The sequence below is a fragment of the Drosophila subobscura genome, chromosome J, assembly GCF_008121235.1.
Source record: "Drosophila subobscura isolate 14011-0131.10 chromosome J, UCBerk_Dsub_1.0, whole genome shotgun sequence".
NCBI lineage: Eukaryota > Metazoa > Arthropoda > Insecta > Diptera > Drosophilidae > Drosophila > Drosophila subobscura.
The window spans coordinates 23275099-23288408 of NC_048532.1; the positions used below are offsets into that span (position 1 = coordinate 23275099).

Sequence of the window (13310 nt, forward strand, 5' to 3'; positions counted from 1 at the left end):
TTAAACAATTAAATTCGAAACGAGAAGCGAGGAGCGAGGAGCTCGAGGATCGAGTCGAGTCTATGAATTATACGAAAGAATTGTGTTTAGTCGCACTAAACTGAACGATAACTAAATAAGTAAATCAAATGGACGAATTGAACATTTAATAACTAAATCAATTGATTGAATTACGTTTTTAAAATTCAAAGCAGATCGATTCATTAATTCAAACAACAAATCAACAATCATTGACAAGTAATTAATTTTACATTTTATGATATGATATGCGATATGCGGATACGGATACGATATAGACATTTATTAACTCTGATATCTGGTAGATCGAAAATCGAGAATACAAATGGAAACGCACACGAGCTGCGTTTTGAAAATGCGAAGCCGTCGACTGATATTTATAACAAGAAGTATAACATTAAATAACGAATAACGAAAGCAAAGAAACTCATTTGTAAATACACCGACACGGGACACTGAGCACTGAAAATGCAGGAGGAATCGCGCGAGTGCTCGGAGCGCATTATGTTAATGTAATCACACACTAACCACCCACCAAGCCCCCCTCCAAATGATCCCCCACATCCCGCATCCACATCCCTCCAGCAGTCCAAAAGTCGAATCGGAATTACGATCCGATCGGAGCCACCACGCAGCAAATTTGCACTCAACACTAGCGAAATTTTTTAATGCGCATTAAGCAAATCGTCACAGATACATAAATGTATATATATATATCTAAATACATATATATTAAATGAATACCAATTATTGTTGTTGTCTCATATAAAAAAAACCAAAACCAAACCAGAAACTGAAAGGGAAACCAAAACAAAAGCAAATTAAAATATATTTCCAAAATATATATAGAATATAAACTTTGAAAGCCAAAAAATTACACAAAAAACAAGCATTTTTTGTTCTACAAATGGGCGGGGTGGGGAAAGATTACTATAAGTATATCTAGTAGAAGCGATTTTTCAAATTCAAATTGCAGTCTGACAATTTGAGTTGCTTCAACGCAAAAGTTCAGCGAGTCAAAATCGGTCAAGTTGCAGCGTGACAGCTGCTTGTACATATGGAATTCATACTTACATCGCAGCTGCGCAAAAGCTGAATGCTCTAGTCGCAGACAAACGTCTTCATGCTATAAAACTGCCTGATAAGCGAAGTGACCAGCAAATATATTAGGACTTTCCCATTGTCCCATTGACTGTGTGACTGTCGCACCACAATCACATAATCTTATCACCCAAAAAAGCTTCCTAATAGTAGATACATGAATCATCCGTCGAACAGCGGATGGAGCACAGCACCGATCCGATTCAGCGCTCTGGCAGTTGGGCCGAGGACCACTACACGCCACCATGCTCAATCAATTTGCATTTACACTGGGGTTGCAAGTAAGCAACTAAGTAAGTAAGAAGCTATTAGACAGCCACAGACTTTGGGGGACGTGAAATTCTCACGTACTTCTTATCAGCCGAGCGATAGAAATGGAATTGCAAACTCATTGGGTTCGTTGCCAAACATCCATGGTAGAAGGTACAACCAATCAAAGAAGCGATTTCGCACTGTTGATAAATGAATGAATGTTTAACATAAGCAAAGGAAGAACCTGGCACGCGTACATTGAGCGAGAGTCCGTTCAACTGTGCACAACGTATCCGAGGGTCTCCCACAAGAGCTCCAACTCAGATATCACTCGCGGAAACAAGATAAATCTTATCGCTATCTGACGCTTGTTCGATTAACAGCAGCCATAAAACAAGGTTGATCGATCGGGAACTCAATCAATTAGTGACTTCAATTATGTCACAGCTGTACGAACTGTCGGAGGTGGCCGAGCAGACTGGCAAGAAGGGGAAACCCTGCTGGATCATCATCAAGGGCAACGTCTACGACGTGACCAAGTTCCTCAGCGAGCACCCAGGCGGGGAGGATCTGCTGCTGGAGTACGGTGGCAAAGATGCCAGCAAGGCCTTCCGACAGGCCGGACACTCGTCGGATGCGGAGAAAGAATTGAAGAACTTCAAAATTGGTGAACTTCGAACGACTACGACGGCTCCCATTCAAGTCCAGCCAACGTTGGACCAGGATAAGCAGAAGAGGGTCAGCAGTCCAGCACCAACGGACGATGCGCAGCCCATGCAGAAGAGCTCTGGCTCGGGATTCCTCTGCTGCTGCTAGGGGATCAATGGCGACGTACTACAGTGGCTAAAAGTCATATAATTGATTTATTTAAATAGTGTTAATTAGTGTTAATAACTTTAAGCTAGGATACGACACTCATCCCATCCATAATCTAAGCCTAAGAGGATCTAAGAACTCTGCTTACCTCGATCAAATAAATTGCAATTACTCATCGGCCGCAGATGTAACGAAAAATTATACTAGACTATTGAATCGTCACCCGCTGAGGGTCCAGCCATCGCCCCTGCCACCTCCTCTTGGAACACACTGCACGCAGAGTCGAACGAGTCCATGGCGAAGGTCGTCACGTTCACCGTGTGATTGCGGAGGTAGTGATAGAAGCGACTCGACTTGCGCTCCTGCCCCACGCGCTCCTTCTCGCTGCGACAAATGGAGCGCAGCACGGGCTCGTAGTCGAGCGCCTTGGAGGCGGCAGAGCGCAACTGGCCAATGCCCAAGTGCTCCCCGATGGTCACCCTAGGGAAGACATACATGTTCCTGAATTCGTTTTGGTTTAACTTTGGAAAGACTCACCTTTGTGCTGGCTTGTCGAACAGGTTGTAGGCACACTCCTTGGCCGAGAGGCCAGTGAAGAGAGCCTGCTCCACCAGCGTGTGGGAGATATCCTCCGACAGGTACAGCTGCAGGCGATCGCCGCAGTCTTGGTTGGCGTCCATCGCAGCAGCCTGCGAGAGGTTGTCGTAGAAGGCAGCCAGAGTGGCGATCGGAGAGGGCTCCTCGCTCTTCCGCTGCTGGCTGGTGGCGCTGCTCAGCCAGGCCTTCTTGGGGGAGCGGGACTTCCGCTTGGCATTGGCCCTAGTGGCGGCAGGCGGCTGCTGATTCCTCAGCAGAGGAGAGCCGGCCATCAGATCGGAGAGATTCAGGCGCAGCAGACGAAAGTCCACGGGAAAGGGAATCCTGTGCTGCACATTCTGGCAGCAGGTGAAGAACTCGAACAGCCGCTGGTGTATGTGGCAGCCATCCACGGTGGCCAGGCGGGTGGCGGATTTGCTGGGAGACTGCCTCAGCGACTGCTGGCTGGCGGCGGCAGCCTGGCCCTTGAGGTCGCCGCCACTCTGGATGTAGAACTGCAGCTCCATGAGGGTCTTGCGCAGGTTCTGCTGGTTGTACAGGTACAGGGATATCAGCTCGTCCAGCTCGATGGGGCAGTTCTCCATGAGAGCCAGCACGGCCAGGAACCGGGAGATGTTCAGGGCATTGGGCGCCTGGAAGTGGATCTGGTTCTGCTGCATCAGCCGCTGCAAGTGCGCGCAGTTCGGGTCGGAGGCCACCACCACCACGGGCCGCTTCGAGCTGGCCGCCAGCGTGTATATGGCATCCGTGAAGCCCGCGTCCATGTTGTCGAACAGAATGTCCGCATCTTCGATGAGTATCAGGGACTTGCGCACAGCCTCCACGCCTGCTGGCTCCCCTGCTGCTGCTGCTGCTGCTGCTGCTGCTGCTGCTGCTTCTTGGCCTTGAGGCCGCTCTTCTGGAGCTTCTGCAGCAGCTGCTGCGAGGATCCGCCCCCCGTCTTGCTGTCCTTGCGTATCTGATGCGACTGCGTGGCCTCCTGCAGCTCCTGGATGAGCTTCTTGCCCGTCCGCTTCATCCCCGCATTGATCTCCAGCACGTTGAAGTTCATGTCGTTGGCCAGGGCGATGACAGCGTTGGTCTTCCCGCTCGAGGAAGGGCCCACCAGGACCATCGTGTTGCTGGCGGCGCCCACCGAGCTGGAGTCGTTGCCAAAGTCAAAGGAGGTGTCGTCGAAGGTCTGTGAGCTGCGGCCGCCGTTGCCATTCCAGCCGGAGAGGAACTCCCGCAGATCCTGCACCGGCGTCAGATTGACCAGGACCTGCTCGAACAGCAGCGGCTTGTACTTCTCGGTGAAGAGCACCTCGCCGTTCGGGGCCGAGAGCGGGGGCTTGGCCTCCTCCGTGCTGCCGTGATCGAACTGCTCCATCTTGCGCAGCGTGCGCCGAGTGACCACAAACGACTCGCCCATCTGCTGCGTGTCCTGCGCGGAGTCGATCGCGCTGAAGTGTCGGTACTTCTCCCTCATTTGGTTGTAGCACTTGAAGGTGGGAAATCGCTCGAACTTGTTCTTCCAGAGCTTCACAAAGGCCCGCTTGTTGTCCAGCTGCGGCAGAGTCGTGTACGCCGTCTTCTTCGTGCCACTGTTGTAGGCCTGATGCCAGTCGGATGCCTGGCAACTGGTGTAGCCACTCGCAGCCTTGGAGCGCCTCTTGTTGGATGGCAGAGACACCTCCTCGCCATCCTCTTTCCTCAGTGGAAACGATGGAAGCAGCAGAGGAGGCCCTTCCCGTATCGTTTCGTAGCTCTCACAGCCCACGTGGGCTATGCTCGGGAATGCTTCGTAGCTCTCCTCGTAGTACTGCTCGAAGTTCTTCTGGCGGCTCTGCTCCTGCCTGATCTTCTCGGGCACGCCCGACTGGAGGAACGCCTGGCGGGCCTTCAGGACCGAGGGGTCCGGACTGGGCTTGGGCAGCTGCCTGACAAAGAGCGGCGCCAGCTTCTTTGGTGTGCTCACCGGATTGCTGTTGTCCAGATCAATGATCTCAATGGACAAGTCCTCGGCTTTTTGGCTCTTCTTTGCTGCGGCAGCTGCCTCGCCTGCCTTTACCTTCGTTGGACTCGTCTCCAGGTCGTAGTCGTAGCGCGCCTTTCCCGCACAGGAGCGACGCGGGCGACCCGGGGGTGTCCCCGTGGCTTCCACATCGATGGGTGTCGCCTCCACAATGGTTTTCCTACGCAGCGGCCGTCGCTTTGGTGTGTCCAGCGGAGGGGTTTCTATCGTCACCGACGGCTCTTTGGGCGACTCCACTTTGGGAAAGTAGCCCAAAAGGCTGTCGCGCTTCTTGGTGGGAGACGAGAGCTTCGCTAGGAATTCCGCCGTGTCAGTGTCCTCTGAGGGAACAACAGGGATCACATTCACATCCACTGAGCTCAGGCGGCGTGTGCGTGGCCTGCCCCGTCCCCGTTTCACAGGAACTGTGGGGGCAGATGATGCGGCTGGGGGCGGCTCCTGTGGCGCCTTTGGCTCCTCAGTCTTGGTCAGCATTTTTTTCAACCTGCGGAAACATTTCAAATTTAATGATCCTTCTGTTTTGTCCACCAAGTGAATCTGAAGCTCACCTCTTGGCCCGCTGGTCCATTTGCTGATCGATGTACTCCTCCCTCGCTTCTTCTTGGAGTCGCCGCTTGGCTCCTCCCTTGCGTTCGTTCCACTCCTGGAGCAGTTGCTTGCGCTTGGACGTGGGTGTGCCAGGAGCTGCCGCCTCTGCCTGATCGGCAGGCAACTCGCAGGCATCCTTGCCGCCATCGTTGACGCCTATGGATCGGTTTCTGGCATTCATCATGAACTCAAACACGTTGGTGGCACTCTTGGCCTTGGCTGGCGGTGCTGGGGCCCCATTTTCAGGTCGCCCAGCTTTGGGGAAGTGCTTCAGTATGCTGTGGTGCTCGGCCACCGGGGTGCTGCACTTGAGGGGACTCGACTTTCGCTTGCCATTCTTCAGGCCGTTCTCCTGGGCAGCCTTCTCCCGCAGCGGCTGGGGCTTGGACCCCGTTTCGAGCGGTCTATCCTCTGTTTCTGCCAGCAGGGCGGCACGGCGCTTCTCCTCGCGCTTCCGCTTGTGCTTCTCGCGATGCTTCTGCTTCACCGAGTAGAGGACTTCCTCCATGTTCTGCAGGATGAGCTTCGATTTGGCACTGGGCGGTGCTCGCAGCACGAATGGGGACGTGGGCTCTAGCGCCAGTTGTTCCAGTCCATTTCTGGTTGGAGTTCTGGGCGGACTCGTGGTTTGGGCTGCTTCCGCTGCCGCTGTCGCTGTACTCGTTGTTGTTGCAATGTGCTCACTTGTAAGACAATTTACATCAGTCATTTTCTTGATTTGTTTCGCTGGAGAGTTTAATACATGACTATGTTGGAGTGTGTGCGTGTGGGGGTGTCTGTGTGGGTGTCTGGGTGTGTGTAAGCGGGTAAAGTACAGAAGCCAAACTTATAAAATCGCAACAAACAATGGGGCAAAGCATACTAAAATACAATAATAATGAATGGTGTACCTTGCGACCAAACGATTTCTTTGCACTTTCACACGCACACACACTTCCGCACCGCACTCACACTGGCTTTGGGCACACTCTACAGACACGCCTTATGACGACAGGATGATGGCTATGACCAGGCAGTTCTTTAAGTCATTTATTCCAGTCACTTTTAACCAATTTAATTGCATTTTTTAGCATAAAAACGAGGAATGTGCTGTAGCAAAAAGGCGCGAATAAAAAGTGTTGCAAAACGTTGTATTTTCTAACACTCTTTTTTTGGTATTTCGTGCCACGCACTAGTGCCATTCAAAAAGCACTAGCGGTTGATTCTCTTTATTATTATTGTTGCCAGCAAAATAAATTAAATTAAAGCAAACTGAGACAGTATGTCCACCTATTACTTTGTTATTGTTGGCCACAATGATAATCCCATCTATGAGAAGGAGTTTAGCACTGTCAACAAGGAATTCAGGGTACAACAGAGCCTCAGAATGGTGGTGACATGCTTCTAAAACGAAATCTTCCTTGCAGAAAGAGGACCAGAGGCACCTGAGTCAGTTCATTGCGCACGCTGCCTTGGACCTGGTGGACGAGCACAAGTGGAAAACGGCCAACATGCAGCTAAAGTCCATCGACCGCTTCAATCAGTGGTTCGTCTCCGCCTTCATCACCGCCAGCCAGATCCGCTTCATCATTGTGCACGACAACAAGAACGACGAGGGCATCAAGAGCTTCTTCAACGAGATGTACGACACGTACATTAAGCATTCCATGAACGCCTTCTACAAGATCAACACGCCCATCAAGTCGCCCATGTTCGAAAAGAAGACGGAGATCTTTGGGCGAAAGTATTTGTTATCGTGAGGCTGTCAAGTCTCCTCCTCTAGTCAATAAGCAAAGTGTAATATAAATTTGATTTAATTTATTTAGAAAACCAGTCTAGTGACACGAAAATAGCTTAACTCTTGATGGTCTAGTTTTATTCTTGTTCCTTTCAATGCGACTTCGAATCAAATCTAAAACGATTTAACGCCCCTGCCACCCACTTACAATTCAAGCGGGAGCTGTACAATATGTCACACGGATGAATGGATGAATGAGAGCATGGAAATGGAATCGATTAGAGGTTAAAGCAACAATATAGTACGGAATTGTAATGGGCGTTCAAATAAATCTCTTAACATGTTCAAATACGAGAGACTAGCGTCCGGGCTTAGTGCTTCTTGGCCTTGCCAGCGCGCTCGTATTTGCTCTTGGACTGGTGCCACAGGCCCAGGGGGATGGCCAGGGAAGGCAGGGTCATGACGGCGAAGGCCACCCAGTCGAAGAAGTGGGAGGAGAAGCGCTTGTTGTACTCGCTCAGGTTGACAATGCCACCCTCACCGGGCTCCGAGCTGATGGCCAGTTGGAGCTGAAAGCACATGAATCCTTAGACCGAGTGGGAGACCAAAGAAATCAATGACTTACCGCATCAGCCTCCTCGACGGGCTTGTAGGACACCTCGGCGGCTGTGAAGTTGAAGTAGCCAAAGGCCTTGGGGCGCACCACCACGACATGGGTGAAGTTGGTCTGGGGGGCAATCCTCTCCACGGTGGCTGTGGGCTGACCTCCAACCACATCGAATGCCTCGGGATGGAAGCCATTGTCCACCAGCTGGACGTTGGTGGCGGCTCCATTGCCGACATTGAAGATGGTGTACCGCACCAACAGATCGCTCTTCTCCACCAGATATTTATTCAGAATCTGCTTGGACACCAGGAGGCGGGCACGTGTCTCGTCCTCGGACAGACAAACGCTAAACACTGCAAAGAGCGCGCACAGGGCTAGGGTTTGTTTCAGCATGCTGCAAGAGAGGGAGAAAATTGTTCAACGTTTCACTTTTTTGTTGACGTGGAAGGGCAGCCACTGGAATGGGAAGCCCTAAAGAGCAGCAGCTCTAAATGTTTTTGCGCTGTTTTATCACACAAACGCTAACCACACACATACTGTGCACCATTGGCGGAGCGTTGTTTTACGCCACAAACCAACTTACTTGGATAATAGTTATTTCTTTCGGGAGCAATTCAATTCTGAAGAGGCAAATCAAACACAAGACAGCGGCTACTTTCTCGATGACGGTTCGTGACGTGGAACGCGGAACGGGCCTCGGCTGTCAAACTTCGTAGACAGTGTGACCGTGTGAGAGCCCGAATTTAACCCACGTAGCACCTTTTTTTTTAAGCATTTAACATTATCAGCTGGTTAAGACTCTCAGTACTAAAAAGTTAGTTGTTTCCGATGGATTAATCAATTCTCGACCAGATTGACTAGTTTACAATACAATTTAACTGGGAATGGCTCTAATTTTCAAATTTCCGTAAACTGGTCGTTTCAAGTCAACTGAGCCCAAATATAAATGAATATAGCAACGTGAGCAAGTCCCTGCCTGATTTACCAACATACCGCCTCATTTATAAAGTATATCGTAAAAATACCGAGGAAAAAACCAACTTAACTCCCCGCTCTATTTAAACAGTTGAACCACGGAAAATAGTAGCGTTTTGTAAAGTCTTCTTGAAGATCCTCTTTAGTTATAACTTATGGGCCAATCATACGTATGCCATAAGCGATGTCAGGCTTTGCCTATCCCAGCTATAGCATCTTCATTGCCACCCGAACCGCACTTCTATGTCTTGTTATACACATTTTAAAGAGAATTTTTAATATTATTGATAACATATTTTAATTTCTTTATCCGAATAGTGCGGATTAGTTCGAATCTTCCCTTCAGGCACCATCGTTGAGGATCTCTGTGGAGCATATAGAAAACCAAAGGGGGGTTTATGTTCATGTTCTTGGCTCAGGCCTAGCAGAGATAAGTTACGAATATGGTAGAATATTACTCACCGAAGATTGAAGGCATCCCTACTTCCGCTTTCTTCCGCCTCCTCCACCACCTTTACCTCCACCACCACCTCTACCTCCACCCCTACCTCCACCACCACCTCTACCTCCACCACCTCCACCAGTTGCTTGAGCTCTTGGTCTTTGATTCTTTCTCATGCTGCGTTTGCGGTTCTCCACTTTTCGCTCTGCGTTGTCTTCGTTGCGCTTCTTGATGAACTCCAGGCGCATGCGGGACTTGACGATTTGCTCGGGCCGACGTAGCTCCTTGTCAGGGCCACCCATTCGCTTTTTCAGCTCCAACTTCGCATTGTGGCGCGCATGTCGGCTGACGGGGTAGCGCTGGGCATGGCTCAGTGGCTTGCGGTTGTCGTCTTCGGTGCCGGCGGTTTCGCGCTGCACCTGTTCCTCAATCTTGGACTTCTCCTTCCAATCGCTGTAGCGGCCCGTCTTGAAGGAGGCAGGAATCCAAGCGCCAGACTCTGTGCGGATTTTGTTGGCCCGTACGTCCTGCACGGACACCATTTTCTTCTTGATGCGGTCCCATTTCTTCAGCCCTGGCCTCTGTTTCGTGTCTTGCGAAGAGTTGCGATCTATGACCGAGAACTCGGCATTCTGTGCTTGTCGCTCGAACGTGTTGATGGCCAACCCATCTTCTGTGTGCTTGTCCGCCGACTGATAGGGCACATAATGCTCTGCGTCCTTGGTGTTGGCACTGCGCTTTTTCCTCTTTGGCTTTTCCTTGTACAAGTCATCGCAATGCAGTCGTCTCTTTGGGGCCACAACCTTATTGAATGTACTACTAATGGCCTCTTCGTCAGCGGTGTCCATTCTGGCTGTACTCGGCTCCTGTATTTCAGCGTCCCTTTGAGCCTCGTCAATATCCTCGTCAGCACGTTGCTGTCGAAACTTTTTGATGACATCCGCGTGCTCCGAGCGCTTTGTCTTCATCACAACGAATTGAGTTGACTTCTGGGTACAGTTTAGCTCAAAAACGGTCTGTAATGAACAAATTAAGCAAATAAATAAAGATTTAAATGGGAAATTAGTTCTATCATACTCCACACGGCCTAAAGTTGCGCATCTTGACTAATATGTCGTGCTTCTCCTCCTGCAGCTTGCGCTCAGTAGCAGCCACCTCTTCCCGCGACTCACTCGACTGCCCATTGACTTCAGCGGCTTGGGCGAGAACGGGAGCCGCAGTGAAGAAATCCTCCAGGGGCTTGAGTGCATAAAATTTAATCTTCTTGACGCGTGCGTTCGCATCTGTGGAGGCCACTGGACGGGAGCTCAAGTACTTCTTGTATGCATTCTCGCTGGTGCGCAACACTCCGGCCTAACAACGAGAGAAACATGAATAAAGTGCATCCAGAATCACCCGTGTGGCGACTTACTATGTGGTGACTCTTCTTTATTTCGTTTACAGTCAGGTGCTCCTCCTCCAGCAAGTCCTGTGGAATGGTGCCCATGGTGGAGCTATCGTGGATATTGAAGGGCCTGTTGAGGAACAAGTGCAGATCTAGCAAATGGGCAGTGTCATCGGTGGAGAATATGGAATACGCGGTTCCAGTACGTCCTGCTCTGGCACATCGTCCCACACGGTGCACAAAGAGCTTCGGTTTTCCCGGAAAGTGAAGGTTAACCACATAGTCCAGGCTCGGTATGTCGATACCGCGAGCCGCCACATCAGTAACGATCAGCACCGACACCTTTTTGTTCACAAATTTGGCGGTGTTTATCTTACGCGCCGCTGGATCCAGGCTGGAGTAGACGGATGTGTTGGAGATGCCAGCTTCTCCGAGTATAAATGAAATCAGCTCAACATGATGCTGTGTGCCAGCAAATACCACGGTCTGCGCCTCCTTTGGGATTACATATTTGAGCAGCACGACGAGTGCTGTGTAGCGGTCATCGGGGCGGCAATGTAGAAACTTTAAGGCCAATGCGTCTGGCAGTTTTGACTCCACATCCAAGCGTATGAGGACTGGATCACTCAGTCCGGCGCGAGCAAAGTCCACCAATAGTTTGGGCAATGTGGCGGAGAACATAACCATTTGCCGTGTGGCAGGCAGTCGATGCAGCGTTTCATTCAACTGCTCCCCGAAACCCATTTCAAACAGGCGATCAGCTTCATCCATCACAACATAATCTGCAAAGCAATATTAGGCAAACGTTTGGGTTATGCATTTGTTCAAGGGAAGGGAACAATTTGATGGAATACTGACCTATGGAGTTCAACTTCAAGTCCATTTCAACACACAGATGAAGGAAACGGCCAGGGGTGGCGACAATAACATCCGGACATGTGTGGATGGCCGAAAACTGAGAGTCCATGGAGTCGCCACCCAATACCAAAATGGTCTTCAGCTCCATAAAACGACCCAGTTCCTTGATAAACTTGTACGTTTGCACTGCCAACTCCCGAGTAGGCGATAATATCAGTGCACGGGCGCCCTTAGTGGGATCTCGACGCTGCAGCTTCTCGAACAGAGGGATCAAGAAACACGCCGTTTTGCCAGATCCAGTTTTGGCCATGGCAACAACATCTCGCCCCTCCAGGATGAGTGGAATGGTCTTCCTTTGAATAGGAGTGGGCACTTTATAACCGCGTTTTGTGATTCCTTTGATTAACTCAAAGCCCAGACCCATTGATTGAAAGCCGCCGCTTTTCTTTGATTTGGGTTTGCTCTTGAGGATGTCGTCGCCACGGCTGCTGCCACCCACGTCGGTGTCCAACGAAGGAAATCCTGGTATCTCATCACTTTGTTTTTTACCCTGTTGTAAGATAATATTTCAAAATCGCGCAATTTGCATTAACAAATAGATTCCTTACCATTTTGCGTTTACACGTGCAACCAGTGGACCAGTGTGACCGCGGAGTTATCGATCAAGTATACCGCAAAACCCTCAAAAATATACCAAAACAGATGGAACTTCTCATTTTAAAAATACACCGCAAAAATACCGTAATCATATTCCTCGATTTTGATTTTCCTTTTGTTATTACCTGCAATTATTAATTTTTTTTATATATACAGACTATACAGATTGTATAAAACAAATTCATTCATTCAATTAATTCATTCGAGAGATTTGGTATGCTTTGAAAGGCTTTAGTTGTAAATATTTGAAATGATAAGCAATTATTCCGTTGTTATATGAATTTAGAAAAACCTCTAGAAGCTCTATATATTCAATATTCTGTATAAATAGGAGCAACCAACCCATTTACATGTCCCAACCCATGTACACATCTGGCTGTCCTTACTTCAACATGACCCAAATAGACCTTGGCACATTGAGCCTGACCTATGTATGTACATATGTATGTATGTATGTATGTATGTATGTATGTATGTATGTATGGATACCTACTATAAGTGCGTGCCGCAGGAGTGTATTACGGGGTGTGTTCGACACGTGCAGGCCAACGTTTCGGGGAAGCAGCGCTTAGGCTCAGGCGCACCCCTTGTCCGATGACACGCACATCCTGTGCGGCATGAACTAAGTAAACACGCTGCACCCCGTGACCCTCACACTTCTGCGTACGCACTCCCAAAACTTCTTGCTTTTGTTTAGCTATTAATTTTCAAATTCAGCTCTCTCCAGAGAGGCAGATCCTAAAACTGTGCTGCTGAGTGAGACAACCACCACGACTAAGGCAAATGAGTCACGCACATGGGGAAATAATTACAAATTTCAAAATTAGAATCCAGCCAGCCAATCCAAGAGCGTAAATACGCTCTTAGTCCCCCTTTTGTTTTTTTTTTTACTTCACAGAGATCTTTAACGTTGCTGCCTGAAGGGAATGTACTAGCTAATCCCCACTATCGGGATAGTACACTATGAAATGTGTATATGCAGCGCGACATATTTTAAGTGCGGTTCGGGTGGCTATCCAGATGCTATTGCTGGGATAGGGGCTGGAAAGGCCAGATGTGGCAGTCACGTTTCCGAAAATAGCCTGACATCGCTTTTGACATATGGTCCCCATTCACGGACCGTGGGATTCCCCCTGGGCCACTTTCCGACTGGTCCAAAGTCCATTCCGTCGTCTTTTAACTTGATGCACCATCGGAATGTGGCGCAGGAATGAGTGTGGTGCATCAGATAATTAGGTGCTATAAATAGGCACAATTATTCTGTTTTAAATTTTACGATATGCT

At 49.4% G+C, this 13310-nt stretch overlaps 5 protein-coding genes across 6 annotated transcripts; 2 read left to right on the forward strand and 3 right to left on the reverse strand.

Moving 5' to 3' along the window:
* The first annotated feature begins 1562 nt into the window (after positions 1 to 1562).
* Positions 1563 to 2385, forward strand: LOC117893404 (cytochrome b5). The gene has a single exon (XM_034800004.1). It carries the CDS (start codon positions 1810 to 1812, stop codon positions 2185 to 2187), a length of 378 nt encoding a protein of 125 aa, XP_034655895.1. The 5' UTR covers positions 1563 to 1809; the 3' UTR covers positions 2188 to 2385.
* On the reverse strand, positions 2216 to 6517 carry LOC117893391 (ATPase family AAA domain-containing protein 5). The gene is given in 4 exon segments (XM_034799988.1): positions 2216 to 2667; positions 2725 to 3632; positions 3635 to 5282; positions 5347 to 6517. Coding segments are annotated over 4 exon segments (3582 nt in total). The 5' UTR covers positions 6096 to 6517; the 3' UTR covers positions 2216 to 2390.
* Positions 6518 to 6571: 54 nt separating this feature from the next.
* LOC117893400 (probable trafficking protein particle complex subunit 2) lies at positions 6572 to 7223 on the forward strand. Its single transcript, XM_034799999.1, has 2 exons — positions 6572 to 6734; positions 6793 to 7223. The coding sequence occupies exons 1-2, from the start codon at positions 6648 to 6650 to the stop codon at positions 7123 to 7125; spliced, it is 420 nt and encodes a 139-aa protein (XP_034655890.1). The 5' UTR covers positions 6572 to 6647; the 3' UTR covers positions 7126 to 7223.
* LOC117893398 (translocon-associated protein subunit beta) lies at positions 7220 to 8447 on the reverse strand. Its single transcript, XM_034799996.1, has 3 exons — positions 8294 to 8447; positions 7729 to 8104; positions 7220 to 7672 (listed from the first exon to the last, which is right to left on the reverse strand). Exons 2-3 carry the CDS (start codon positions 8101 to 8103, stop codon positions 7475 to 7477), a joined length of 573 nt encoding a protein of 190 aa, XP_034655887.1. The 5' UTR covers position 8104; positions 8294 to 8447; the 3' UTR covers positions 7220 to 7474.
* Positions 8448 to 8931: 484 nt separating this feature from the next.
* Positions 8932 to 12069, reverse strand: LOC117893393 (ATP-dependent RNA helicase DDX54). Of its 2 annotated transcripts, none has more exons than XM_034799992.1 (7): positions 11978 to 12069; positions 11370 to 11919; positions 10539 to 11293; positions 10205 to 10480; positions 9266 to 10143; positions 9148 to 9199; positions 8932 to 9050 (listed from the first exon to the last, which is right to left on the reverse strand). In XM_034799992.1, exons 1-6 carry the CDS (start codon positions 11978 to 11980, stop codon positions 9166 to 9168), a joined length of 2496 nt encoding a protein of 831 aa, XP_034655883.1. In that variant the 5' UTR covers positions 11981 to 12069; the 3' UTR covers positions 8932 to 9050; positions 9148 to 9165. The 2 variants fall into 2 exon arrangements, with proteins under 2 accessions (XP_034655883.1, XP_034655882.1); XM_034799991.1 differs by having other exon boundaries at positions 9148 to 9203; positions 9261 to 10143.
* Between the last annotated feature and the right edge of the window lie 1241 nt (positions 12070 to 13310).

Coding starts and splice junctions, on each gene's coding strand:
- LOC117893404 (XM_034800004.1), top strand. CDS start 1,810: ATGTCACAGCTGTACGAACTGTCGGAGGTGGCCGAGCAGACTGGCAAG.
- LOC117893398 (XM_034799996.1), bottom strand. CDS start 8,103: ATGCTGAAACAAACCCTAGCCCTGTGCGCGCTCTTTGCAGTGTTTAGC. Junction 7,673..7,728: donor CCGTCGAGGAGGCTGATGCG/GTAAGTCATTGA, acceptor ATGTGCTTTCAG/CTCCAACTGGCCATCAGCTC.
- LOC117893393 (XM_034799991.1), bottom strand. Junction 10,481..10,538: donor TAAAGAAGAGTCACCACATA/GTAAGTCGCCAC, acceptor TCTCGTTGTTAG/GCCGGAGTGTTGCGCACCAG. Junction 10,144..10,204: donor GCAACTTTAGGCCGTGTGGA/GTATGATAGAAC, acceptor TGTTCATTACAG/ACCGTTTTTGAGCTAAACTG.
- LOC117893400 (XM_034799999.1), top strand. CDS start 6,648: ATGTCCACCTATTACTTTGTTATTGTTGGCCACAATGATAATCCCATC. Junction 6,735..6,792: donor CTGTCAACAAGGAATTCAGG/GTACAACAGAGC, acceptor TCTTCCTTGCAG/AAAGAGGACCAGAGGCACCT.